A 25,649-nucleotide genomic window follows, 5' to 3' on the forward strand; every position below is an offset into this window, starting at 1 on the left:
AAAACAATCCCCCTGTCAGATAACAAGTAGCCTACACAGGCTTGTGAAACCCAAAGTCTATTGAGTATTTTTTATTTTTACTTAAACAATTATTTCAACACAATGTTTCATGTTCTGGGTGGCATACAAGGTGTAAACATTGGCATGCAGTTTAAAATGTTTTCATGTCTCAATCTCACAAAACATGAGAATACTGAAAATGAAAATATTGCTTCATAATAATGGATTTGGCACATGGATAAATCTGGCAAAGCTCACTTTAAAAAACAAAAAAGTAACTACCGTAAATTATTCAAATGGCAAGTGCAGCAAAACCTACAAGAAACCTGCATCCACCGTCCACTGGAACCTGACATTGATGATGTTTAGATTAGATGCATGTTGGCCACCATATAGGCTAATATATGTCACATGAAACACAGAATTACAATAAGGCCAGCTTTTTGTTAATAAGGGCTGATTGGATCCATTAAATGTAACAGCTAATCATTAGTTTACATTCAGTAGTGGAAAGAAATCATTATTGCCTAACTACTGTGTAATGTGAGATGTAATCTCAGAAAAATACTAAATGATAACCATACTGTACAAATGGCATACAAATAATTTGTCATACAAATAAATGATTGCAGAGCATTAGTGACTGATGGTCTCTGTTTCACCTTTCACCTAGGACTTCATCAAAGTCGATTTTGTAGTCACAAGAAATCTACTCATTTTGCCCAGTCATAGATAAAAGTAGTAATTAGCTTAATCCATCATTATATGATCATAAGTGCTACAAATCAAAGCTACATATGGCTGTCTAACAAGACACACCCTCACAGCAACCAAATGCATTTTTGGATACAAGTTCAGCATTGTGTTTTTCTTTGTGTTCAATACGGGTGAATATTTTGTAATCATAATAATCATGAAATGCACCAAATAAATAAATAACAAATAAGGAGAAAATTAACAAATGTGTTATAAATACAGAAAGTATTACATTACACTATACTGGCCATATAAAACCAGACAGCAGACATTTGTTTAAATGTGATGTAGTAGCTACTGCAGTTAGCTTCACATTTACCATATACAAATATTTCACTGCAATATTCACTACTGGCGTATTATACCTGCTTAGTAAGATTAGGCCACCCTGTCACAACAATAACAAATTAATTTACCTGGATTTACAGAACCTGGATTATTTTTTCCCAAAAGCACAAGACATGTAACCAACCAAAAACATCTACTGTCTGTTTCTTTCCTTCTGAGGGGATCAGCTGGCTCATTTAACACCAAATCCACACTCAGCCTATAAAGAAAGGTCTGCTTGTACAAAAGGCAAAGAGGCCTCTTGAGAAAAAAAAACATTTCTTTTTTTGATTCCTTTACTAAAGTCATTCTTTTGCCAACAGGTCTGAGAGACTTAGGCACCATGCAGGTTGGTGGTCGGTGTCGGGGGACTGCAGTGTGGTGCGTTGTGGGTTAGGTCCTCCGTATGGGGTGCCACATGGACACGGGTTTCCTCAGTGTGGCCAGCATCTGGTTCCAGTGGGTGATGCCCATGCCGCTGGCCTCCGGCCCGATGATCACGTGGCCCACGTTCTCGCCTCGGCCGTCATCTGTGTTCTCAGCCACAGTGACCCTCAGGGAGAGATCCTGTAGAGGCACAAATGTTATAGGTAGTCATAGACCTCTGAAGTTCGTCTACAAACGGTACCCAAAGCTTCCATCTTTGCTCATATAAGGAGATCCGGTTGCTAATTCAAGCTAACCTACCTATTGCAAGTTGCACTGCAAGTTAGCTCTGGAGTAGCAAAAATCAAAGTTTGCCATCTTAAGGTACCGATCAGAATCCACTTGAAGGCAGATGACAAAAGTGTGTTGGGCAAAACGTCAGCATTTCAGACTTCTTCGTCCCGGCGAGAGCGTATAACAGGTGCGATTATTCAAAATGTAAATTTGTAAATGTAAATCAGGTTTATTGGTCAAGTATACTTGCATATACAAGGTATTTGTTCTCTGCATTTTACCCATCCGGGGGTAGTGTACAACACACCCACACATATAGTGTACATCCATTCAAACACACACACACACTCAGAGCAGTGAGCACACTAGGCGCATACATACACACCCGGAGCAGTGGGCAGCCCTTAATCTTGGCGCCCGGGGAGTAGTTAGAGGTTAGGTGCCTTGCTCAAGGGCACCTCATCCGTGTATATGGATGTGGGAGAATGCTGTTCAATCACTCCGCCCACCCACAATTTTTCCTATACCAGTCAGGGATCGAATCGTCCACCCTTTGATCGCAATTCAGACACCAGATCTTTGTTATTTTCCCATAGGAAAAAAAGCAAAACACCAGATCTCCTTAAAAGGGTAAAGATGGCAGCTTTTTTGTAGGTGAACATCAGAAGTGTATTTAGATTTCTGTTTGATTTCACATACATTAAGGTACACATGAAGAGTTTGGTTCAAAAACACTATATATCCTCCATTTTAATACATTTTCATAAATCATTTTTTAAATGCTGTTCTCCAAGTAATTTTAGTGGAACTGTAATTGGGTTATTGTTTTTGATTTATCCTTACTAAATAAAAAACAACAAAATCGAGATTGGTACCAAACTCTTCACACACACACACACACACACACACACACACACATACACACATTTTTTATCTTGTGCTTTTGGGAAAAAATAATCCAGGTTCTGTAAATCCAGGTAAATTAATTTGTTATTGTTGTGACAGTGTGTGTAATAATAATGTAAACATTACTAGTATCATTTGTGTGTAAAATAGCATGTCACATGTAAACTATATGGGGTGCATTGTCTACAATGTTGACATTCTGCAGTGCATTTACAGTACATAATACAATTGTGTTTAAATGCTAATTAGCAAGATAATCTGTGAGGGGATGTGGTTATAAAACAGCTAATGATGAATGGATTATAGACTGAATGGATAATAGATTTAAAGGAGAATTCCGGTGTGATATTGACCTAAAGTGTATTGAAACATGATACCGAGTGTGAACGTATGTCTCATAGCCCATCTCGGCTTGTCCCCTGCACTCCAAAATCTGGCGCTAGTTAGCCGATGCTACCAACAGCTTTTTCAATAGTGGTGCTTCGGCATCGGGCTAGCCATGCAAATAAATCACTGTTTTACACCCATTTACGAGGCTCAATGTATCTCCACACTTCATTGGTAGACTTCCAAGGGCCCTGACATTTAAAACGAGACATTGAGAACTTTGAAAAAGCACTGGTAGTTTACTTACAAGATGATTTATACAGACAGTATCTTCACGAAGTTTAGCGTTTGCAGCCATCTTGAATTTAGTCACGATAAGTCGAGCAACGAGTAAGAATGAACTGGTATGATAAGGGATCAGATTCCAAAAATAATTCAGTGGAAATGCATGGATTCCAGTTTCTTCCAGTAGCAGCAACTGGAATCCATGCATTTCCACTGAATTATTCCACTGAATGAGACATACGTTCACACTCAGTATCATGTTTCAATACACTTTAGGTCAATATCACACCGGAATTCTCCTTTAAGACATAAATATTAAAGAAAATCACTTCAAGTATGAAATAATGAAATTTCCCAGATGATTATTACCTGCAATACAATGGCAGGCACAGAGAATATCATGGCTTCATTGAAAATCGGATTTGTGTCGTCTCTCTTTATTGAGGTCTTCTTTTTGCTGATCTTCCTGCCATCTTGAAGGAGGTATACCTTCACAAAGGGGTCTATTCAAAGAAATTATATATCAGTTTCATGATTTGCCCCAGGAACATCTGCTTGTGTAAACTGTGAAAGTTTGCAGGACAAATGGGTTGCTGTGTGCGGTGCTTAGTCAGGTGTGGCATATGTGGGATAGAGGGCTGGACGGCCAGGTCAACGCATCAAGGCAGTCCTGGGTCTTCCTGACTTACTACAAGTCACAGGAACACATATGCGAGAGGATGGGTATCAATTAGCAGGGTTCCCACCCATTTCCACTGTCAAAATTTAAAACTTTTCCATGACTTTTCAATGACTTTTTCACAACCTAAATGTTTTTTCTCCTGAACCATGAAGGGATTGATCAAATTATGTTAGTTGATGTACGCTCCCAGGGTGTCACTAGACCTAAAACTGCACTGGGGCACATGCCCCACCCCCATATAAGGTGGTCCGGGGGGCATGCTGCCCCAGAAGAAAATTTTGTACATTTCAAAGTTTAAATGCATCAATCTGTTGCACTTTGAGAAAAAATTAGGTAAACTATCCAAGATTTTTACCTTTATGAAGCCAATTTGATGGTAAAGGTGAATAGGCGAATAGTCGCTACCGAGAAAACCAGCCCTGCAACTTCAAGAACGGCAGCCCGACAAATCTCGCGAGAATCGTGAAACATTACTTTGTCAGTAGATATAGCTCTTTGGAGATAGTTTTTGCCCATTGTTAATCCTTCACCTCCACAACACAAGCATTTTCATTATGTACAGGGGGGATAAGTCACAAGAAGTTTGCTATTTACAACAGCAGAGTAAAATATAAATATATCGCGACTCTAGAGGGAGCTCTACAATACCTAAATCTGCATAGTGTACCTTTAAAAGATTTCACTCGCTTATTTCTATATGGAGATTAAGTGCTGTAGTCTAAACTATTTTCCACTTTAGAATTTTAATCATGCACACACAGGTGGAATAGTTATGATGACACTGCAATAACTTCAAAACCACAAAACATGATTGATAAGTTTCACAGTACAGAAATGGTCATAAATAGAGCATACATTTCAGCGCTCCATGAAATTATGTCAAAGGGGTTACCTGTGTTCAATTATTTAATTTGATAAATTCTGTGTTCAGGCCTACTCTAGAAACTGTCTATAGAAATTTTTGAAAATGAGTTACAATTGCTGATGTTGTTATGATCTGGTGTTTTTTTGTAAGTCCACCTTAACAAGATCCCGTAGGCCTATTGCCTTTAGTCAACCCTCCTGACACCCATCAGATTTAGTATTTCTATTTTTTTGTTGTTGGTCTGTGTTCTCTGTTCCTCCATGTATGACATCTGTCATGAGTATATCTGTGTGCAGACCCAAAGGAGGAAAAAACCCTGTTTTTACCTGGCTACCTGTGGATATGGCTTAAGTCACAATGTGTCAGAAAGAATTCTGTACCGACAACAGGAGAGCACTGATTAGGGTAGCCTGAGAATTCTTGCTGACACAATGACCGTTTCTCAAAGTCAAGGATCGTGCTTGGTAGAACGAGCCATGCGAAGTCAAATCCTATCCTAGACGAGGCAAGGCTTCTTCTTAGCATTCGGAAAACACAATGGAACAGACTAGCGAGTGTGCAGGAAGCTGCAGGTGCATTATTAAAAATCATGTGCGCACAGGATTGTGGGTGTTCCAAGCACGCAGAGGATACACGCATGCATCCTCGAAAATTCTCAGAACATTTCAGAATGAAGGACTCATTACTTGATAGAATTTTAAAGCACCCTTGCCATTGAAACAGTGCTTGGCGAGATTTGATGACGTAATGTCGGCTTTGAAGGACCCATCCTTGACTTTGAGAAATTGTGAATGCCTTCACCCCCCTCCCAATGCCTTCAGAGATGTGCTAGTGAGAGAACTAGCACCCTGGGGTTTCAGCTCGATTGCTAGCACGTTTCACTCCCAATCTGAGGTGCTGTGAGTTGCGGGTTTGACTCATGTTGCCCACCCCAGCCCATCTTATTATAGTAGGCTAGAATCGTCCCGGTTGATGGTGCTTCATTTTATGCTTACACTGAACTAATACAGAACTAATAGGCTCACATAGCTGTATTAATCAATTAGGGCTGCAGCGATTAATTGATTAGTTGTTGACAATTAAATGAATCACCACCGATATTTATAATCAATTAATCAGTTTGTCATTGTCATAGCTTCTTAAACTTTAATATTTTCAGCTTTACTCACTCCTCTATGACAGTGAGGTAAATATATTTGCTGTCTGGACAAAACAAGGCATTTGAAGACATAATCTTGAGCTTTTGTCACTATTTTCTGGCATTTTATCGATCAAACAATATCTACAATATCAATACAATATCAATATCAAACTAATCAATTAATCGAGAAAATAATCGGCAGATTAATGAACATTTAAAAAGTCTTTATCCTTAGTCCAAAGTCCTTATTCGGTTATTAGGCTGCACAGCTACAGTAATTACTCTGTTAAAGTTAATCAATTTTTTGTTTTATTAAAACGGAGGTGATGTTGACAAGGTTTACAAGTTGCAAAAACTGTCTGGTTGCGCTACTAAACGTTTTTTGACGAAAAAGCTGGTGGTCCCGTAACATCGGACTTAACAACCGGATAGGCAAGCCCCCCTACAGACTGTATACAGTCTATGGTCCCCGACTCGACAGCCGTCTTGAAAACGCACCTTGGACAATTATCGGGCAGCTATTTTCCTATTCAAGTGAATGGGGAGGCATCCAATTTACAAACTAATACTATGCATTTCTATGGAGGATTCTTTGAGTGCTTTGTCTCCTCATTAGAAAGTCTCTGCTAAGTCACACTGTGTCAGCACGAATTCTCAGGCTACCCTAATCAGTGCTCTCCTGTAGTCCTTCCAACAGGAGAGCACTGATTCGGGTAGCATAAACTTTTTGCTGACACAGTGTGACTACTGTACATGTATTTTTTTTTGTTCACTGTTATTTGATAACCGCTCGAATCACCTGCTGTGGTCTTGCCATTGGTCCATACTAGGTTCTTTGCTTTAGCCACAACCACTGTGAGCCGCTCTGCTGTGGGCAAGTAGCTGAGTGACAGCAAAATTTCCCCAACGGCATCGACAGCCTGCAGGGAAAAAGAACACAACACTGTAAGGAGCAGAACCCATGAAACACTGTTGCTATTTCATGCTGCTTGAGATGTGGCTAATAGATCAATCTGGCAACTACAGTACAGTGTCCAACAGGTGGTGCTGATGTTATGATTAGAGCTCACAGAGTCTTGGTCACAGATGATACCTGTGCTTTTTGCCTCTCTATTTGTGCAATTGTTGGGTACAGAATGTTATGTCATTGTTTTAAATCAGATTTTGCAACAAGAGCAAAAAGAGATCTCTGTCTTATGTGACTACCCTGATTAAATAAAGGATTTAATAAAAAATACAAAATAAATATCTGTTTGCAAATGTCATGGTTATTGATCTTTGAGTAAAAAAGTTCAGACTGATTGTATTGTTGATAATGCTAATATCATTTATGCATTTAAAGGAACAATGCAACCTATCACCATCTTTCCCAGTGATACTATAACCTTTTCCAAAGTTCCAGTACCAAGAAATTCAAAATGATGCATCTCTATGGGCAATGGAAGTCAATAAATTAGTGCCATTCCCCAGGAGGAATTGTAGAGCATTTTAAAAGAGCTCCATTAATACTGTAAATATTTGATAGTGGGGATTACACAGGGGAGGCATGCATCAATGAAACAACAAGATTCCAAGTACTGAAAAGTACGCTAACCATGTGCCTCTGGCACTGTCATGGCCTTTTCTTTTGAGCTTTAGGTAGTATGATTTTAGGATTATTGAAGGGAATCATCTTTTATGATATACGGATTGGTTTATCTCACAGGCACATGAAGTATACGTAGCCTATACGTAATGTACAGTATATGCAAGCATGATATCATTATATTACACTTTGACAAGATGTTCCCTGATGATCATACAGTTGAGCTTATGGTCATGACCACCTTGTTCAGGTCCTGCAGGTAGAGCCAGGCATTGAAAGGGCGGATGGAGAGGTCCAGGTCGGACAGTTTCAGCTCAGCCACCCCGGCACTGATGTTCCTCTCGTCGGCATCGATGCCAAACGCCGAGAAGCGCAGGCTGTACTCGTCCAGCGCAGCTGCCACCAACGGGATGGAGAAGTGGTCATCAAACATGACCGTGAACGCATTTGCCTGGACCTGAGATAAAAAAAAGATTGAGGAGTGAGCATGGAAGAGACTGATCTTTGAGACTCAAGGCATCCCCTCCTGACTGCCTGACCAACTGACCATAATGAAATCTATACTTGGTTGATGTCTATGGCATGATGTATAGTAATACTGCATATACTGTAATACACACATGTTAAAGGCATCCAATGCAGTTTCAGGTTCTAGGGCTCCCCCTAGAGTCACAGAGTATTTATATTTTACCTTGCCATACTTCTCACAGCTTGAGCCCTTCCTCCGGACACTGGTACATGTGCATTTGTTTTGGACCCAAAGGACTAGTAACAGGCGAAGACAATCTCCACAGAGCCATATCTACTGACCAGGTAATGTTTCATGATGCTCGCAAGATGTTACCGGGGCGCTGAAAGCCAAATTGCAAGACTGGTTCTCCGTCTGCGGTTGGGCACTGCCGATGAGCTTCCCCTGTGGACCCACTCTGCTAGGCTTTGATGGGTGGGGTGTGTGGGAGTGTGTGTGTATGTGTGTATGTGTGTGTGTGCGTGTGTGTGTGTGTGTGTGTGTGTGTGTATGTGGTGGGGGAGAATGGTTGGGGTAGCTGAGCTGAGCTCAGCAATTTCCTCTACCTCCCTAGCATCCCCCCGACTCCAGGGACAGTAGCCCATGCGCCATTATTATCCTGCTTGTACAACACTGATACAGCCCCGACATTCTGGTCATTATCATGATGTGTGTGACAGGCAGTCTATCGGATGTGTTGAATAATGCAGTGTGAATGAATGGGGGGGAACAGAGAGAGAAAGAGAGAGAGAGAGAGAGAGAGAGAGAGAGAGAGAGCAAAAAAACAGAGCAATAAATAGGGAGAGTGCATGAGGCCTGCTGAGAATGAAATGAGTAAAATAATGACAGAGATGATGAAAGGCACAGAGAGACGGGGGGGCAGACCGAAACTAAAGGAATACAAAGAACCGACAGGAATCTCAGCGCTTTTCTCTTTTCTCTCCGTGTGGATGAGTCTGTTGTGCTCTCCTCTCCTCACCTTGCTGACGCCCACGTTGAGCTCCTCGGGCAGCAGCGTGATGCGGATGAAGCAGCCAGGGAAGTTCTCCTCCTCCTTCTCCATCAGGTCCTTGCCCTGGTGCAGATAGAGGTGCAGGGCGCTGGAGCGGCCGTCGAACTCCAGTGTCACCTCCAGCTGGCCCACCGTGAAGTCGTGGCCGAAGTTGTTGCCGATGGACGAGACGGAGCAGAGCGAGTCGGTGGAGAGCGAGCGGTGCAGCTGCGCCGGGTCCAGGTCGCGGCCCATCAGCTCCAGCGTGCCCAGGTCCCTCAGGCCGTCCCGCAGGCCGTCCGGCGTGTCGCCCAGCTGCAGGCTGGGCTTGCGGCTCACCGACAGTGACGCTGACTCCCTCCGGTGATTGGCTGCTGCTCGCTGTAAAAACAAAGCAGGTGCCATGCAATAACCTTAGAGAAAAAGGTAAACACTTCCATCCTTTAGGCTTTATACTCTATGCTTTATACTTATGCTTTATACTCTATGCTTTATACTTTTGCTTTATATTCTATGCTTTATACTTATGCTTTATATTCTATGCTTTATACTTAGGCTTTATATTCTATGCTTTATACTTAGGCTTTATATTCTATGCTTTATACTTTCTGTTGAGAACTATGCATCTTTTTAACACATTTGATGTTTTGGGCCCAGGCCCTACCTCAAGCCCTAATTTAAAAGGCGGGTAAAGTCTAAAGTCTGTCAACAAGCAAAGTTCTCATACAGTATGTGAACTTCAGCTATCTTGTAGCATGTGGGAGCATTGAGCAGAAGGTCTTACCCATGGTGTTAAATTAGCCAATTCATTTTGCCTTGTTATTAAATTAGCTTTAGGTAGATTTAGGTCTTTGCACTTTGCCCATCAACGCTGCCTACATGTTGTACAGTGAATGTCTCCATTACCTTTTGCCGGACCTCAGAGAAGGACGTGCCATATTTCTCCTGCAGGTAACGGTAGTCAAAGTTGGGGTAAGGCGAAGGGGCAGGGAAGGAGCCGGACTTCCACAGCTTCCACAGGTTGAGACCCACCACCCCCAGCAACACCAGGAAGCCGATCGCGTAGATCCCCGCCTCCCAGCCAGAAGGGTCACGGACCACTGTGAGAGAGAGGGCAGAGCAGGATCTGGCATCAACCTCTCACTCCTGTCAACAATCTGCCTGCTCAGCAGAGGCCATTCTGTGGTTATTCTGAGGTTATTTCAAATCCTCCTCATAGGGAGTAGGGTTTTTGTTTGGACTATGTTAGACATTGTGAAGACAAGTGAACTGTATTAGAACAAATCAAATATGTGTTTTTTTGCTGAGAACATTTTATAAATAGTGCCACAGACTGGTTTGCAACTGGGGAATTAAATGCTGCCTGATTCCTCTCATCTTAGTTACATCTTAGCAATAATAATAGAGGACTTAAATGTCACCCCCACCCCTTCTTTTTTCTTATACTGCAATTACAAGACGCGTCAGAATCACTGGACAAAGACACCAAATGCCTCTGTTAGGCATTAAAGGGTAATGGGACAGTAGTCTGTGGTATAGAGAGAATACAGAATTAAACAGGGTGCCTGGCATACAGGAGAGATGAAGCTCTCGTCACTTACCGCTCATATGATAGTCAGATATGTCCCGTCCCTGGGCTGAGGACATGCTTGCAGACGCCTACCTTGGAACAGGAAGAAGCCGTGAGATATGATATACCGTATTTTCCGGACTATAAGTCACACTTTTTTTCATAGTTTTGCTGGCCCTGCGACTTATAGTCAGGTGCGACTTATATATGAAAAAATATGTATAATTGAACATGTTTTTAAATGTTAATTCATATTAACTTGAATAACTTGAAACTTGACATGAACCCTACATGAAACATTACAGTCTAGCCGCGAGAGAGCGCTCTCAAATGCACAAGTTCTGTGCACTTTCAGTCAGAGATTAGTGGTAGCTATGCCTACGTGCATACCTAAATTATGGCCGGGATTCTATTTATAGCCGGGCCTCAGATTCAGACAAATAAAGGCCAGTAATAATTGTGTTTCAATTCAACTCATAAAAGAGCTCTTCTTAATATTTTATATTGTTGGTTGGTTTAATATTGTTGCCAATGAAAAGTCATTGTCTTACACCATGAGTCTCCAACACGTTGCTCTCAAGCTACCAGTTGCATGCCACCCCCTTCTGAGCTTGCCAGAGGCAGAATTAAAAAAATAACTAAATTTAGGCTATCGTAGACCTCTTTGGCTATATGGAATAAGGTTTCCATTTCAACACAACACATGTCCCATGAATAAATGAAAGCGGATGCCTTATCTCGCAATAAGCGGATGGAAATCCCGACACGTCATACATGAACCATCAAATACCCCACAGATTTCAGTGGTCATCAGTCCCGATATTTAGCAATATCAAACAGTACAAGCCATGCCCCAAATAAAGGTGCTGTGCTTTGTGCAGCCTAAATAAAAGACCCCCGCCATAAGGATTTGAGGATTTACGATAGTCCTAAACATTCCTCACCCGTTATCTAGACATGCATGAAAACATTTGAAAACAAAACTCACTGCCATGTAGGCTAATTTGATCACTGTTTTGCTACTAATTATATATCACATAATGAATACACACACACTATAAAGTAGGCCTACTATGCGCTCCATGTCTGTAGCCTATCTGTCTGTTCACGTCCGCAATCGATTATAACGTTCCTCAAATGGAGAACACATCCATGTTCTCTCGCGTTATAGGCTGTCATGCTTCTGTGGTCACAAAATTACTGATGATGGTTCCTGATCGCTAAACGTTTGTTTTCCTTTCCTGTCGATCGCGGTTGATATAGAAGCACCTAGGCTATAATTTGACTTCAGCAGTGAGAGAGAGGGAGAGAGAGAGGCACCCGCAAAGTGGCCCTGCGTGCGCGTGTGTGCATGGGGTTCAATTGAAGTCAGAGTTGGTCCGTCCAGTCAATAGTCACGCTTTCAGGTCGCTCCATTATTGGATTAATGTTATCAGACAGCGCTGTAACATGTGTGGGAATTTCTCTCATTATGATGAAATTTAGGCCCTGGTTTTAAATGCTCATATTTTTTTCTCTCGCTCTCTCGGAGGTGGCCAGTCGAGTATTTCTTCTGCTGCCAGCTTGTGCCAATATATCGTCCAAAATGCTTGATTGCATTGCATTCTCCACATTTTTAGCTAAATTTTCATGTACCACATCAGCATTTTTGTTCAGTGAATCTTTTGTAAATTGCTTTACAATTAGCGTGGGCACTCGTCAGCAGCCTTCGGCTTGCCTCTCGCTATTCACTCCTTCATCTTCATTAACATTCTCAATATTTTTGGCCTCTATGTGTCCAGTTACATCTGTCTGTTCTTGGTCTTGGATTTTGTGAAATAAATTTCTAAATATCACCTGCTTGCTGATCTTTTTCTCTCTCGTGGGCATTTAATCTGCTGCCGGCTTCTCACTCCACATTGCCCAAAATGCTTGACTGCATTGCATTCTCCACATTTTTAGCTAAATTTTCATGTACTATATCAGCATTTTTGTTCAGTGAATCTTTTGTAAATTGCTTTACAATTACCTTCGGGCCTAAAGGTCTCTGCCTGGCTTGCTTCGGTCACGTCCTTTTAAAACCATCTTTTCTCTCTCATGAGCATTTAATCTGCTGTCAGCTTGTGACTCCACATTGCCCAAAATGCTTGATTGCATTGTATTCTCCACATTTTAGCTAAATCTTGGTGTACCACATAACATTTTCTTTCAGTGAATCTTTTGCTTTACAATTAGACCTTCCGGCCCTCCTCTTGGCTGCCTTCACTCCTTCGTCTTCATTAACATTAATCTTTTTGGCCTCAATAATCCAGTTACATAGTCTCTGTTTTTGGCTTTGGCTTTTGTGAAATACATTTCTAAATAAATGTGACTTATAGTCCAGTGCGACTTATATATGTTTTTTTTCCTGTTCATGACGCATTTTTTGACTAATGCGACTTATACTCCGGGGGCGACTTATAGTCTGGAAAATACGGTAAGACATAAGAGGTGAGATGCAACTGTCTTGTTAACGCTGAACTCTCTTGCATATGGAAATAGAACTCTTGTCACATTCTACCTCACACATTTAATTAGCACATACCCACATATGGCACTTAGTTCCCCCAGCAACACATCCTTTATGCTTCAGGACACATCTGTGGAAGGAAAAGGCAGTAGCTTTCCAAACTATATTCAGCAGTCTGTGTGGGTGAGTCTGTAATCCATTGCCATATTATTTTTTGTAAATATGGGGCAAAAAGCTTTTAATGTTTAATTGTCCCCACCATGAATAGCTACAAAGAAAAGACTGAATTTCCCAGTGGTGGAGAAAAAACAGAGGGAACCAAAACAGCCAGCCTGTTCCAGGGAAGACTTGGCAGAAGCTTTCATAACATGCCGCTTCTAAATCTGTAATGTCTCCTTCTGACTAAGAGCAGACAGATAAGCAAGAGGGAGAGAGAGAGAGAGAGAGAGAGAGAGAGTCTTGAGTATGAGTCATACCCCCACCCAGTGCCCCTGCTGCCGCGGCTCCCTGCATCCCCACGCTGGTGTGGAGGCTTCAGGAGAAAACAGCCACATTACACTAATGATATGGAGGAAGCGGGGACCCAAACACAACACACTCACAGAGAGCTGCTGAGTAAACTTGAGTGAGGTGGCCAGATTAAATGCTGCTGCAGTGTGGAGGGTGTGTGTGTGTGTGTGTGTGTGTGTGTGTGTCAGCAGCCGAGTGGCCATTAGGGAAGCCCTGGTGCCAAGTCGACAAGCTTACATTTGACAGCACTCGCCCCCCCCCCCCCCCCCCCCACACACACACACACACACACACACTTTCCCTGTCTTTCTGCCAAAAATGAAACACCTGGAGAAGAGACTGCCATCTTCACCCACCATCACAGTCAGCTCTCTCTCTCTCTCCTATTCCCTCTCACTCCTCCTCTTTTCTCTCAACATTTAGCAGTGTTTAACAACTACTCAGGAACCCACAGCGCCACGCACGCTCCATAGTCCAGAGGGAGTTGTGTATGTGCTTGCTGCTCAGGTGTCTCACTATATTTTAACATGGCTCAGTCAGGGGCTTTGAAAAACAATGGTGGTGTTATTTGCCACCCTTGGCTGAGTCTGTGAAAAGGTTTCTATGCTGCTGTTATTTATTCAGTAGGTTTATTAGAGGGGAGCATCAGTAAACAGACTCAGACAGTCTGGTTAACTGTTAATAAGGCACTGTTAGTACCGGTATGATTTGTAATTGCTTGGCTGCAGATATTTCCAGTCACTGAGCTGCATCAATAAACAGCTCTTGATTATTACATCTGATTGGAAGTACTCTCATCCAGCCATACTGCTTCAATACAATTAGTTACCACTTACATCACATGAATGAATGTGATATAAGTGGTACATGAATTATACTGTTGAGAGTCATTTTTCATTGACTGATTAATAGACTATGAATAAAAGAATTTAAAAATCAATCTGTCACGATGAACCATAAATGTGCTTTGGCTCAGCCCACATGGAGAAGAGGCATTGGCACTGAATCACTGTGTCTTTAGCTGTAACCATAGCGCCAGCCAGAGTGTATGTAAACAGACTTGGACTTGGAAGAGAGGCTGAGTTGAGACAGAGGCCGTGGGGTACACGGGAGACAAAGTGGACAAGACAGATCTCAGCCATCGTAGACAATATTTGTGGATCCCCCCCCGGACTGAGAAAGAGAGAGGGAGAGTAAAGCAGGAGGAGGAATTGAACCAGAGAAGCCAGAGAGTGAGAGGCAGCAGAGGAGCAGGTGAGCGGGGGAAAACCCCCAGCGTGCTGCCTCTGCCGAGGAAAAATGAAAATGTGTACTTCCCTTTATTGGTCCCTCACGCTAAAGCACCAGTGATCAATAATAATGGGCATTGCACTGCTGCGCGAGGGGAGAGAGAGTGGGAGCGCCAGCCCAAGTGTGCACCGTCAGCTTCTCCCCGCACGGCTCAGCAAGTCCTAATAAATCAACTTTGTTTTAATCTCGCGCAATGAGTCATAATAAAATTAACTGCATTGTCGCCACATAGCAGGGGGGCTTTTTTCGAGAAGCGCCAAGGACCGGTGGCACCCTGCCGGAGGGTCCATCTGTGCCAGTCACCGTGGACGGAGCCAGGCTGCCAGTCCTGTTTCGGACGGCACCTTCCTGCTGGTGCTTAACTAAAGCCAGAGAGGCGTGCTGCTGCACCACCGTGGCGGGCAGGTGAGGGGAGGGGGGAGAGATGGGGGGCAGTGGTGGAGTCAGGGAATTGAGAAACAGTCCATCAGACAGACCACAGTGTGAGAGAGAGGCACGAGAGAGAGAGAGAGAGAGAAAGAGAGAGAGAGAGAGAGAGAGAGAGAGAGAAGATGGAATCTTTAAGTTGCGGCCGCCCACTCGATTGTGAATCAGCGGGCCAATCGATCAATCATACTTAAGAAGGAAAAACAACATCATCTCATCCCCGACATGCCCACTCTGCTTTGCTTTATGTTTCTTGTTTCTATTTTCACACGGTTACTTCTTGGAAAAGAAACTGATAACCAGCCTCGGGATTTGCTCCCTGCTGATTTACATCACTGGGCTTTCTCAGTCACTCAATCCAAGTGAGTGCACTGTTGCCTGGGGGAATAGAAGTGAGGAGACCTAGTCCTTTGGCTTTCTTAGAGACAGCATTGGTACTTAGCTCTGAGCTAGTGTGTGGAAATTAAATTAATGGACCAAAGGGAGTAGCCTAGCCTATTCCTATAGGCCCAAACTACTGTCTGTAAAGGACTGAGAATCTTACTATTGGACTGATAATATAAGGGAGCTATAGTGAGATATGTAGAGAGGAACAGCTATAAGGAAGGTGGAGGGATTTTAGTGCATGGGTACTCTTACAGTAGATTCGAAGCTGACATCTCAGACATGTCATCATGTTGATAGTCCTTTGGGATCATTTGAAATGATCAGGTCTTAAATGATAGGCTATAGAAGTGCATCATAACATCTTATTCCTAAGTAAACACATCAGGGAATTACTCTCTCCAATGAAGAGACAAATACATCAGAGGCATCTAATTGACAGTGAATACCATCTAAACCAAGCCCAGGTAAACAACAAAAACATTATGTGTGTAGGTGTATTGCACCTAAGTCCTGACACATCATTTAATTTGTTAGGCCTGTGTGGGATGTTCTGACGTAAGTAGGCAGGAGTCCACGAATCTCAGGTGGTTGTCATGGCGAGGGATAACCCACTGGACATATGGTGCTTTTATAGTTTCTCACCCTATAGCTATTTTATGCCATACACTCTTTTCATCTCACAACTTCTCATTTGATGAACAAGAGAAGTCACTCACTCTGAGGGTGTTGCTTTAAGGTTTGTGAGGCACGCGGCTAATTAATTAATATAAAGTGAACTTTGGCCTGTTTATAGGGAATTCAACACAAATCTCAAGTCTCTCAAGGAACTAGCTGATACATACATTCAGATATGTATCTGCGGTGCTCAGTACAGTAACTTCAGAACCATTTACTTATATTTTAATAACCAGCTACATTTGTGGAAAGTGGAAATCAATTTCCCGGTCAATTGTTGCATGGAGATTCGATGACTTGTATATGATATTCTGTAATTTATAAACTTAGGCTACTGAAACAAGTGTGAAGGAATAATGCTCTATGCATAAATTAATGTCATTATAGGTGGAATCACCCCAATCCACCATGACTGCCAAACACAAACACGGTGCAGGAACTGCCTGCATAACGCGACACGCAGAGAACACTTCATAGATTCCTGGGGTACCTTCACAATATATAATAATAATAATAATAATTAAAAAAACACTCCTTCATGAAAAGACAGGCAAACTGGTTACTCAAGACAGGTTACTCTTACTTACCTTGAATGAGTTTTGTTTTGGTGCAGTGAGAAAGGGGAGAAACTCCACCACTCTCCCTTCTTCAGCTCACTCGCCGTTATCCATGAAACGCACAGGCACTTCTCTACGCGGGAAACGATGGGCTACCCGTCCAGTGGATTTCTCTGTCGGAGCACAAAATCAATAGGGAATGCCTGTTCCGTTGTCAGTCCATTTGCTATTTCGTGCAGCAGTCGTATCAGATGCGTATACAAGCCGCTACCTCCATGTAAACTGTGTGCGATGCGAGGTCCTGTGGAGACCGTTGCTGAGAGCATCTCTCTTGGAGCGCTCCTCCCGACTGCAGAAGTCCCACCCCTGCAATGCAACTTCCAGCACTTGACCAGAATACGCCGGAGCGCTCAATACAAAGGCTTTCCCCAAACCTTATTTTCCTTATGCAATGGGAACATACGGTGCACGTTTGTTATGTGCGCCATGGCTTATCCCTTCGATGCGGAAGAATAGAGCGGTGGCCAAAGGTTCTCAGCCATAATGGCCTATTCATAGGGCTGTCCACAGAATAATGCAACCGTGGTCTCGTTTTTATGGCCATTGCCTTTCTTGTGCCTGCATTGGAGGCTTGTATCAAAAAAGACAAACAACCAAACACTCCTTTTGTTTATCTAACAGTTTTTCTTTTTCCATGCGTAATGTTTTGTTTATTACATAGATTGTCCACGTACTTTTGATTATCACTTGATTTTTACTTAGACATGCTCTACACATGCTAACGAGTAGCCTAGGTCACAACAGGTTTCATCTCCAAGAAATAACATCTCATTCCTTTTCCGTATTAGGTAGATTTCTAACAATCCACACAGAGATTATGTTGAATTAATATAAAAATAGTGCCTACTTCAGTGTAATCAGGATGTCTTAAGTCCCAGACCATCCATGCAGAGGGCCTATGCAAAGCGTCCTCCACACAGACAGCATTGGTGGGTGGTGACCCCAGAATGGAATGAACCTCACACTTGTATTGGCTTGTGTTGTCCTTGCATGTTTCAGAGTGCACACAGTGAGATGTCCCAAATATGATTTTTTTCAGAGCCAAACATCCCAGCTATCTTCCTCTGGTTGTTGGTTGACCTTCTTCTTTAAACAAAATGACCACAATGGATTCATATGTGGCTATTTATTGTCTGGGAATTTTGGACCCCCAAAGAGTCACACTGAGGATTCTGGATACTTTGGTTTGCTTACATAATCTCTGGGTATAGGGGTCATGGAAACATTTAAGTATTTGAAGAATGCACAAAGAACATGAAATGTAAAGGAACTGTTACTGTGTTCCTACTGTGAGCAATGCGAAAGGACAAACAAAACAAAAAGGACGATGCACTGTATGTCAGGGCCTGCATGACTTGATGTCAGAGACATTATGATCAAATACTAAAAAGTTAGGGTGCTCAACTTTCCCCCAAAGTATTATCGATCTGTTACCTTGGCATTGTGCAACAGTGTTATGCAACCGTGCAATAACTGTTACGATTCGGATGGAATTATGAAACCATTGGAAGATGTGTCAATCCTGCAGTCATATAATTCATTAAAATAAAATATATTGAATATTAACATTAAATATATTGAATATATTCATTAAGATTAAAATTAAGAAATAGTTATCATGATATCAGAAAGTGATATCTCAGACATGGTGTACATCTGTGTTCACATCACTCTGCTTTGCATGCATTTACTTTATTGTTTGTGCTATCAATTTTGATTACCTCTAATGGGCAATGGCAGCAGAAACACTTCAATTCTCAAAATATTTTCTCAGAACTGACAAATAATCTTGAACAAGAATATAAATGGACAAGATGTAATCTCAATGATTAGGACTAAGTAAATATTCTCTTGCATTTTGGACACAGAGCTGCTTATTGCAATTACACAATTAAAGCAGCCTCACTTGGCAAAAAAATCTGCCATTAAATCTGTTCTGGAGGGCAGTCAGCATCTGGATACACTCATTTACAACAAACACAAGGCCTGTCTGAGCTCTTTACGCTGTCTGACACATTGATCAATTCTGCAAATGTAGTGGGGATTTAGGCCTGTGCTTCTCAGAGCCTCCATTTCCCTAAAATCACCAGAACAGACTGTTCTCCCTGTTGGGGGGGGGGGGGGGGGGGCTAACTACACCTAATGAAACACAATGTCTCCATCGTGTGGTCATGTCTCTGAATAGACTTTGCACACTCCTACTGCTCTCTTTTAAGGGCTGTCTTCGTATTTCATGTGTTCGGCATAGGCAGGCTCTAAAGCGGACATCCACAAAAATGTAGTCTGTTCAGTTGACTATATAATGATCTTTGAGTGTTCAATATGTTCTCCTCGAGGAAGGAACCTTTCAACACTGCCATTATGATCAAGGATTTAATGGAAGGTCTAAGTCGGCACTTTTCATGCCATACACTGATGCATTACTATGACTTGCATAGTAATGATAACTTACAAATAGGTTCAGTGGGTACAGTCATTCTGGTTCAACAAGGTTGCTAAGTAGATTACATGCAAAATGTTCCTTGTGAGAGAACTGCTTTAAAACATGTTTTTTAAAAAGGGTATTTCTTTTTTTTTTCTTTTAACAAGCTGTTAAATTTGGTTGAGAAAATATTTCTGGAAATTCCATAAACTGTGTGACTACTGTGAAATTCAACAATTTTTACCATTCTGCTTTAGGATAAGACCAATATGACTGCAGTGACATGATAATACAGATAGCTAAATATGAAACCTGAGAAGAAATCATTAGAATAATTTACACGAGAGAAGACAGATAAAGTCACAGAGTGTATAAAAACATATATTCACTGTTTATTTAATGTTGGTTAACTTGATCGACAATGTTTGACCATGAGCCACCATATATACACCAACAGAAAGCCATGAAAGCTCCTTTGTATGTTCATGTGGCAATTAAAATATACTGATAAAACAGATATACCCAATATTGGCAGCACTATGCATACATGTTCAAATGTGTAAATGGACTTGATGTAACTAAGCTCCTCCCAGTTGCTCATTAAGTGGTTCGGCACACTGACAGTTAGAACCAGGAACAGAAAAATAACACTAAGCAAAACAGCAACTATCAAAAGGAACACAAAGGACCTCTTCCCAAATGTGCACAATACAATTGAGGCCATTTTGTTTTACACTATGGTCATTGTTCAGCGCTGCTGGCTGGGAGACGTAAAGCTTTTCTGGAGAGGGAGGAGAACACTAGCATGCTGATGCATTAATGCACAGCATTAGTGCGGTGGACTCTCTTGTAGAGAGATACCATTGAGTAGATTATATTAGATTTTAACAATGGTGTTGACTACAACAGATTCAAATAGAATTGATCACTCTCTCTGTCTGACACAAGGACGGCCACCAGTGCGGTCCATGTGTATTCCTCAGTATATAAACTAGTCAGCAGCAACCTGGACTATGCGTCCAGAGTCCCTCTGAGAACAAACCCGACTATGTTGAGGATCCCACCTCCACAGCAGAACTGCCACTGAGCACAGAGTGTGAGTGTGTGTGTGCACGTGTGTGTGTGTGTTAGGGGGTGAGGATGTAATATGGGATGAGGGAGCCGCAGCAAGCAGAAAGACATTAGTGATATGTATGTGCTGTTTTGCTTTTTCAAATCGATCAGGTTTTGATGTGCAGATGAATGGGGTGCTATAAGTGGAATGGGACCTTTTAAAAACCCTACATACCACTGTACTGTCTCTATGTGTATCAACAACATTGCCATTGATAACCTGTCACAGATTCCATAAGTTATACCGTACTATTTTCTTTAAAAAAAAAAATACTCTTAAAAGAATGAGCCTTTAATAACGCTGTTTTAGTAATCTGGAGATATCCTACTGCTCTCTTTTTACAAGCATTTTTATATATTGTTTATACAAAAAATATCATGGTAGATGGCAAAAATGGTAGATAGTCTACATTAAAGACTTCAGGGGGCAAATGAAACAAACTTCATTGTAATTTCCTTTTCTGAGTGTTTGCAAGGAATGGAAATGATCCTGAATACCTGATGAAAACGCTATATGCTGCAATCTCACCGTGGCAAATTCCCCCCTTTTACTGCCATTGATTCTAGGCTGCCATTACTGCAGCTGAGACAGAGGGCCTTTCCCAGGTCGGCTCATCAATCTGATTTGCACGCTGCAGTGTGCGTGTTTGTGTGTGTGTGTGTGTGTGTTTGTTTGTGTGTGTGTGTGTGTGTGTGTGTGTGTGTGTGGTGCTGGACTGCAGTCTGACAGGCTGTTTGCCACTGGTCTCTTGACCACATAATCGATCTCTGTGGTTCAGCTTGGATGATGCAGAGTTGGGCTGGTGCAGTTGGCTAAAATGGAGCAGATTGGTTTAAGGCAGTGGTCACTTTCTTGATCTCTATTGATCTGGAGTTCTCTGAGTGTAGTGGTTCTGCACACTGGTTTAAAAAAAAAAAAAAAAAAAAAAAGACAGCTGGGCGGGTGCAGCCTATGGGAAATCGGGCAGCTGCTTTAAGTGAGGGAGGGATCCTTTCGGGCAGAGGGTCACTGGTCACTTCGCTAGAAATCGACAAACACACATACATTCCATGTGCTGCTGGACTGACATAAAAACACAGGGGCCAGCTCAGTTCACTCCACCCCCCCCCACACTTATGCTGACACGCCTCTCACTCATTCCCTCACTCCATCTAGGAGTGTGACAGTTTTCTACTGAATGTGCAAACTTTTGTCACTCGTAATCACGATAAAGGAAAAATATATATATAACAGACAATATAGAAACAAAAAGAAAAAAAGAAAAATGTGTGCAGTCCCTGATACAAACATCCAAAGCCTTCCCCTTCAACATGCACACAAACATACACACACTGCAAATATCATATCCTGGCTTTGGAGCACACTTTACATATCATAGCATGGTTGATGTGAGGAAAAATAACCTGTAGCAAGATGTTCTTATTGTTACTTATGTGCCAAACTGAAAAAAAGAGTTGTAACTTATTATGTTGCATATAATGATATCAAGTACATAAAATATGTTTAAATACTGTCAGTTCCATATGTTGTTTTAACAACAATTGCACAGGTATCTTTAAGTAGAGAAGCATTTGTCCACCCAAAGCTATTTGTAAAAAGACGTCCTAGAGCTGTTCTGACCTGTGCTTCACTTAAACCCCTAACTTCTGGATTCACTCTGACTCACTTGCATGACACAGAAGTGCCATTTCTGACTTGAACCCTGGCTGACGGACTTGGGCCAGGCAAGAGGCATTTCATCTACCGATTCAGATTTGCTATGCAGTGTCGACTGTGTAAGGGCACTTGGATCTACAAAAATACTTTCAAACAACCTTATTTCCCTACCCAGCAATAACTGGATGACATGCTAGAGTGAGGAAGAGAGAGAACACATCCTGCAAATCTTTGGCTTGCCTCCTCCTCTCTCTCGTTGCCTGTTTTGCATAACATTACTCAGTGATAGAAAAATATGAGATTTAGATTGGGTGACTTTGGGATAAACAGCCTGAACATCCACTTTTCCATGAGATGCTATCCACAGAGACAGCCACTAATGTCCCACTCTGTTATCACTCTCTCTCCCTCCCTCTGTGTGTTTGTGTGTGTGTGTGTGTGTGATTGTGTTTCACGCCTATCAAAATGAAAACTGAGCAGGGCTGATCTGCATTAAGTGCTGAAGAAGAGGACGCGAGGACAGGGTCCCGTGGCTGGAGGGTGTCTCCCGTCTGTCCTAGTGTGGCACTCTCTTCCCTTTCTACCTTATTTCCCCTCTTTCTATTAATATTCTCGCCACACGGCCTGGCTGTGAGAGCCTAAAGCCCCGGGCTTAAGACAGCTCGTCCTGTGGGCAGCCTGTGAAGAGTCCTCTGTGGACCGAACAGGGCGAGGGGGGTGGGTGGGGGGGGTTTAGAGGGGTGAGGGGATGGGTCAGAGGGACAGTCCTGTCAGAACAGCTTGGCCCAGTCTGGATCGGCGTTTCACCAGCACATACTGTGTCCTCAGCGATGGCTCCCTGTCAATCATGTGCGTGGGACTTTCCCAAACGAGCGTAACTCACACATCAGCATGCAGTTTGAAAAACACAAACACCTTTCCACTGGTCGAACGCTTTTGGGTGGACAGCGGGCAGCCTCCTGATTCGTGAATCGGTTGGTGAGCGATGAGTGGTTTGATTGCAGCCAAAAATCCCAGGTGAATTAAGTACTGATACCAGACCAGCTCATTCACAAGTACCTGATATGCCGGCCATTTTTGCTGTTCCAAAGACATTCAATGCCTTCTAATTCTGTTCAGTCAACTTGATCTCTCTCCTTCATCTCCCTTCCTCTGTTGTCTTTCTGGACTTGATGGTATGTCTTTTCCAGTTGCTTGCGAGCTATTTATTCTGACTGAGGTTGTTCTGAACAAACACACTGGTAGATGTACTGAAGCAGCTACTTCCCTCACAAAACACAGTATGGACTACAGTTATATCAAAAGGTACATGGATTATTTAGCAATGATATGAAATTCTTTTTTTTTTTCCCCTCCACTCTTGCGGCACTTCTATCAAAGAAATGCTTGTGTCTGTTAAGAAAGTTCTTATATGCTTTGCCATGTTTCTTTTTTATGAGTTTGTCAGTCTGTTTCTCAAAACTGGTCAGTACTGGTCATCAAACCCTCTCAAAGCCTCAGAACCAAGTCTGACTGGATACCAGGAAAAACAACAACAAATAAACAACAAAATCCAAAGCACAACCATAACATGTAGTTAAAATGCATGTGGTACAAGTACAGCGCATAGTAATAATCAGCCACAAACAAAGCTGATGGACTTGTCCAGTTCTCCAAGCGGCAGAGTCTGGTTGTAGCCGTGTGGGACAGAGGAGCACGTTGAGGGGGAGGAGACAGCAGGCCTGCAGCCGTGCCCCCCTCCCTGGGAGGGGCGTCGGCACGGTGACTAGTGCTAAGCGCTAGGCAGCAGCCCAAAGGCGGTCCGGAGGCGAGCCAGAGACAGGGGGCTCAGACGTGCAGTGCCTGCAGGGCCTGCTGCTGGTGCTGCAGGATGCGGACGACGCGGCCGAGCGAGTCCGGCGTGGAGAAGGCCAGGTACTGGCAGCAGAGCCAGTCCTCCAGGCTGACGCCGCACACCGTGTCCAGCGAGCGCTCGGCGAACTTAATCATCATCAGCGTCCGCTTGAGGTCCAGCCAGTTCTGCAGCGTGGCCTGCCGATGGCCGGGGCCCGGCGAGGCGCTGAGCGCCTGGAAAAGGTCCTCGCGCGGCCCCCACAGCAGGCACTGAAGGCAGGCGCGCGCCTCCGCCATCTGGATGCGCTCTGACGGGTTGGCGTTGAGCAGCAGCGCGGCCAGGTGCTGGAGACCCTGCGAGTAAAGCGAGCGCACGGGCAGCGGCGGCAGGTCGGCCGTCGAGTACTCGCGCTCCTTCAGCTCGGGCGACTCCTCGAAGGGGTTGGCGCGGTGGAGCATCTCGTAGATGAGGATGCCCGTCTGGAACTCATCGCACTTGCGGTACTGCGTGGCCGTGACGATCTCCGGCGCCAGGCGCGAGTGGTCGCGGAGGGCGTTGGCCGCGGCGGCCGCCGCCTGGTGCTGGGCCAGCGCGGCGCCCTTCTGCTTGGCCTGGGCGAAGTTGCTGATGATGAGGCGCGCCGGGCAGGCATTGGCCAGGGCCCCCTGGCCCGCGTTGGCGCCTGTGCCCGCGCTGAAGGCGTTGTTGTTGTTGTTGGGCTCGCCGTTGGGCACGTCCAGGTTCCAGGGGTTGCCCGGCTGGCAGTGCACCAGCAGCAGGTTCTCCAGGCGCAGGTCACAGTGCGTCACGTGGAAGGGCTTCATGTGCTCCAGGCCCGAGCACAGCTGCAGCAGCAGCAGGCACACCTGCCGCTCGTACAGGTCCGGGCTGTGGGTGTGCCGCTCGCGGCCCTCCCGCACAAAGTCCGCCACCGTCTGGAAGGGCACCTCGCGCGTGATCACCACCACTCGGCTGCGCAGTTTCCCAGATGGACCGGCGGTAGCGGCGACAGCCTCGCCCTCCTGCCCGTTGTGTGCCACCGTGTCAGACGCCTCAGACGCCTCTTTGCTCGACCGCTTCTCCGCGACCTCTTTCCTCTTCTCCCTCTCTGGGCCGTTCTCCTTTTTGTGCGACTCCTTCTCTTTCCCCCCCTCCTCTTCCTCCTTTTCCTCTTCTTCTTCACTCTCACCTTCCTCCTCTTCCTCCCAGGGCAGCAGGCGGGAGGGCACATCGGCCACAAAATGGCCGCAGTCCTGCTGGATGTTGAAGTGGAGCGGCAGGCTCTGTCTCACCGCCAGGCTGTGGAAAAACTGCTGTTGGGTCTCCTTCACTTTACTCCTGCAGATCTAAAGGGAAGAGAGGAAGAGGCAGTGAGCTCAACATTCACACTCACAGGAGTTAACTGCTCTCGTGGGTAGGAACCTGCTCGCTATGAAAAACAGCATGTATTTCCTTTTCACTAAATTCATCAGGCAGTTACTACTGTGGGGACATTGGGAGAAGACATAAAAGCAGGCCATGTTTGTTTATTTTTTCAACAGTTTATATGCTCCATGCTTCTCCCCTCCAAACGCTTTGATATCATGTGAGATTAGTTTTTATACAGATGGCACTTAGACATGGGAAT

General features: G+C 43.7%; 2 protein-coding genes across 4 annotated transcripts in view; both read right to left on the minus strand.

Annotated features, from left to right (window-relative positions):
* Nucleotides 1-41: 41 nt before the first annotated feature.
* syt12 (synaptotagmin XII) lies at nucleotides 42-17,314 on the minus strand. 3 transcript variants are annotated; one of them, XM_048257052.1, is made up of 9 exons: nucleotides 16,967-17,314; nucleotides 13,167-13,221; nucleotides 10,635-10,696; nucleotides 9,940-10,133; nucleotides 9,022-9,414; nucleotides 7,776-7,991; nucleotides 6,749-6,869; nucleotides 3,631-3,764; nucleotides 42-1,650 (listed from the first exon to the last, which is right to left on the minus strand). In XM_048257052.1, the coding sequence occupies exons 3-9, from the start codon at nucleotides 10,678-10,680 to the stop codon at nucleotides 1,477-1,479; spliced, it is 1,278 nt and encodes a 425-aa protein (XP_048113009.1). In that variant the 5' UTR covers nucleotides 10,681-10,696; nucleotides 13,167-13,221; nucleotides 16,967-17,314; the 3' UTR covers nucleotides 42-1,476. The 3 variants fall into 3 exon arrangements, with proteins under 3 accessions (XP_048113009.1, XP_048113008.1, XP_048113007.1); XM_048257051.1 differs by lacking the exon at nucleotides 13,167-13,221 and having other exon boundaries at nucleotides 10,635-10,692; XM_048257050.1 differs by lacking the exon at nucleotides 13,167-13,221.
* Nucleotides 17,315-22,913: 5,599 nt separating this feature from the next.
* peak1 (pseudopodium-enriched atypical kinase 1) overlaps nucleotides 22,914-25,649 on the minus strand; it is a 93,259-nt gene continuing 90,523 nt past the window's right edge. Inside the window, 1 exon segment of the mRNA XM_048257018.1 lies at nucleotides 22,914-25,368. Coding sequence (XP_048112975.1) covers nucleotides 24,016-25,368 — 1,353 coding nt within the window. The 3' untranslated portion in view covers nucleotides 22,914-24,015.

Source organism: Alosa alosa, chromosome 11, assembly GCF_017589495.1.
Source record: "Alosa alosa isolate M-15738 ecotype Scorff River chromosome 11, AALO_Geno_1.1, whole genome shotgun sequence".
Lineage (NCBI taxonomy): Eukaryota > Metazoa > Chordata > Actinopteri > Clupeiformes > Clupeidae > Alosa > Alosa alosa.

Excerpts from the sequence above, each read along its gene's own strand:
- syt12 (XM_048257051.1), bottom strand. The coding sequence starts at position 10,680 with ATGTCCTCAGCCCAGGGACGGGACATATCTGACTATCATATGAGCG. Across the intron at positions 6,870-7,775 it reads ACCTGCAGGACCTGAACAAG|GCTGTCGATGCCGTTGGGGA; the intron begins GTGGTCATGACC and ends TTTTCCCTGCAG. Across the intron at positions 3,765-6,748 it reads CAATGGCAAGACCACAGCAG|ACCCCTTTGTGAAGGTATAC; the intron begins GTGATTCGAGCG and ends TTCTTTGAATAG.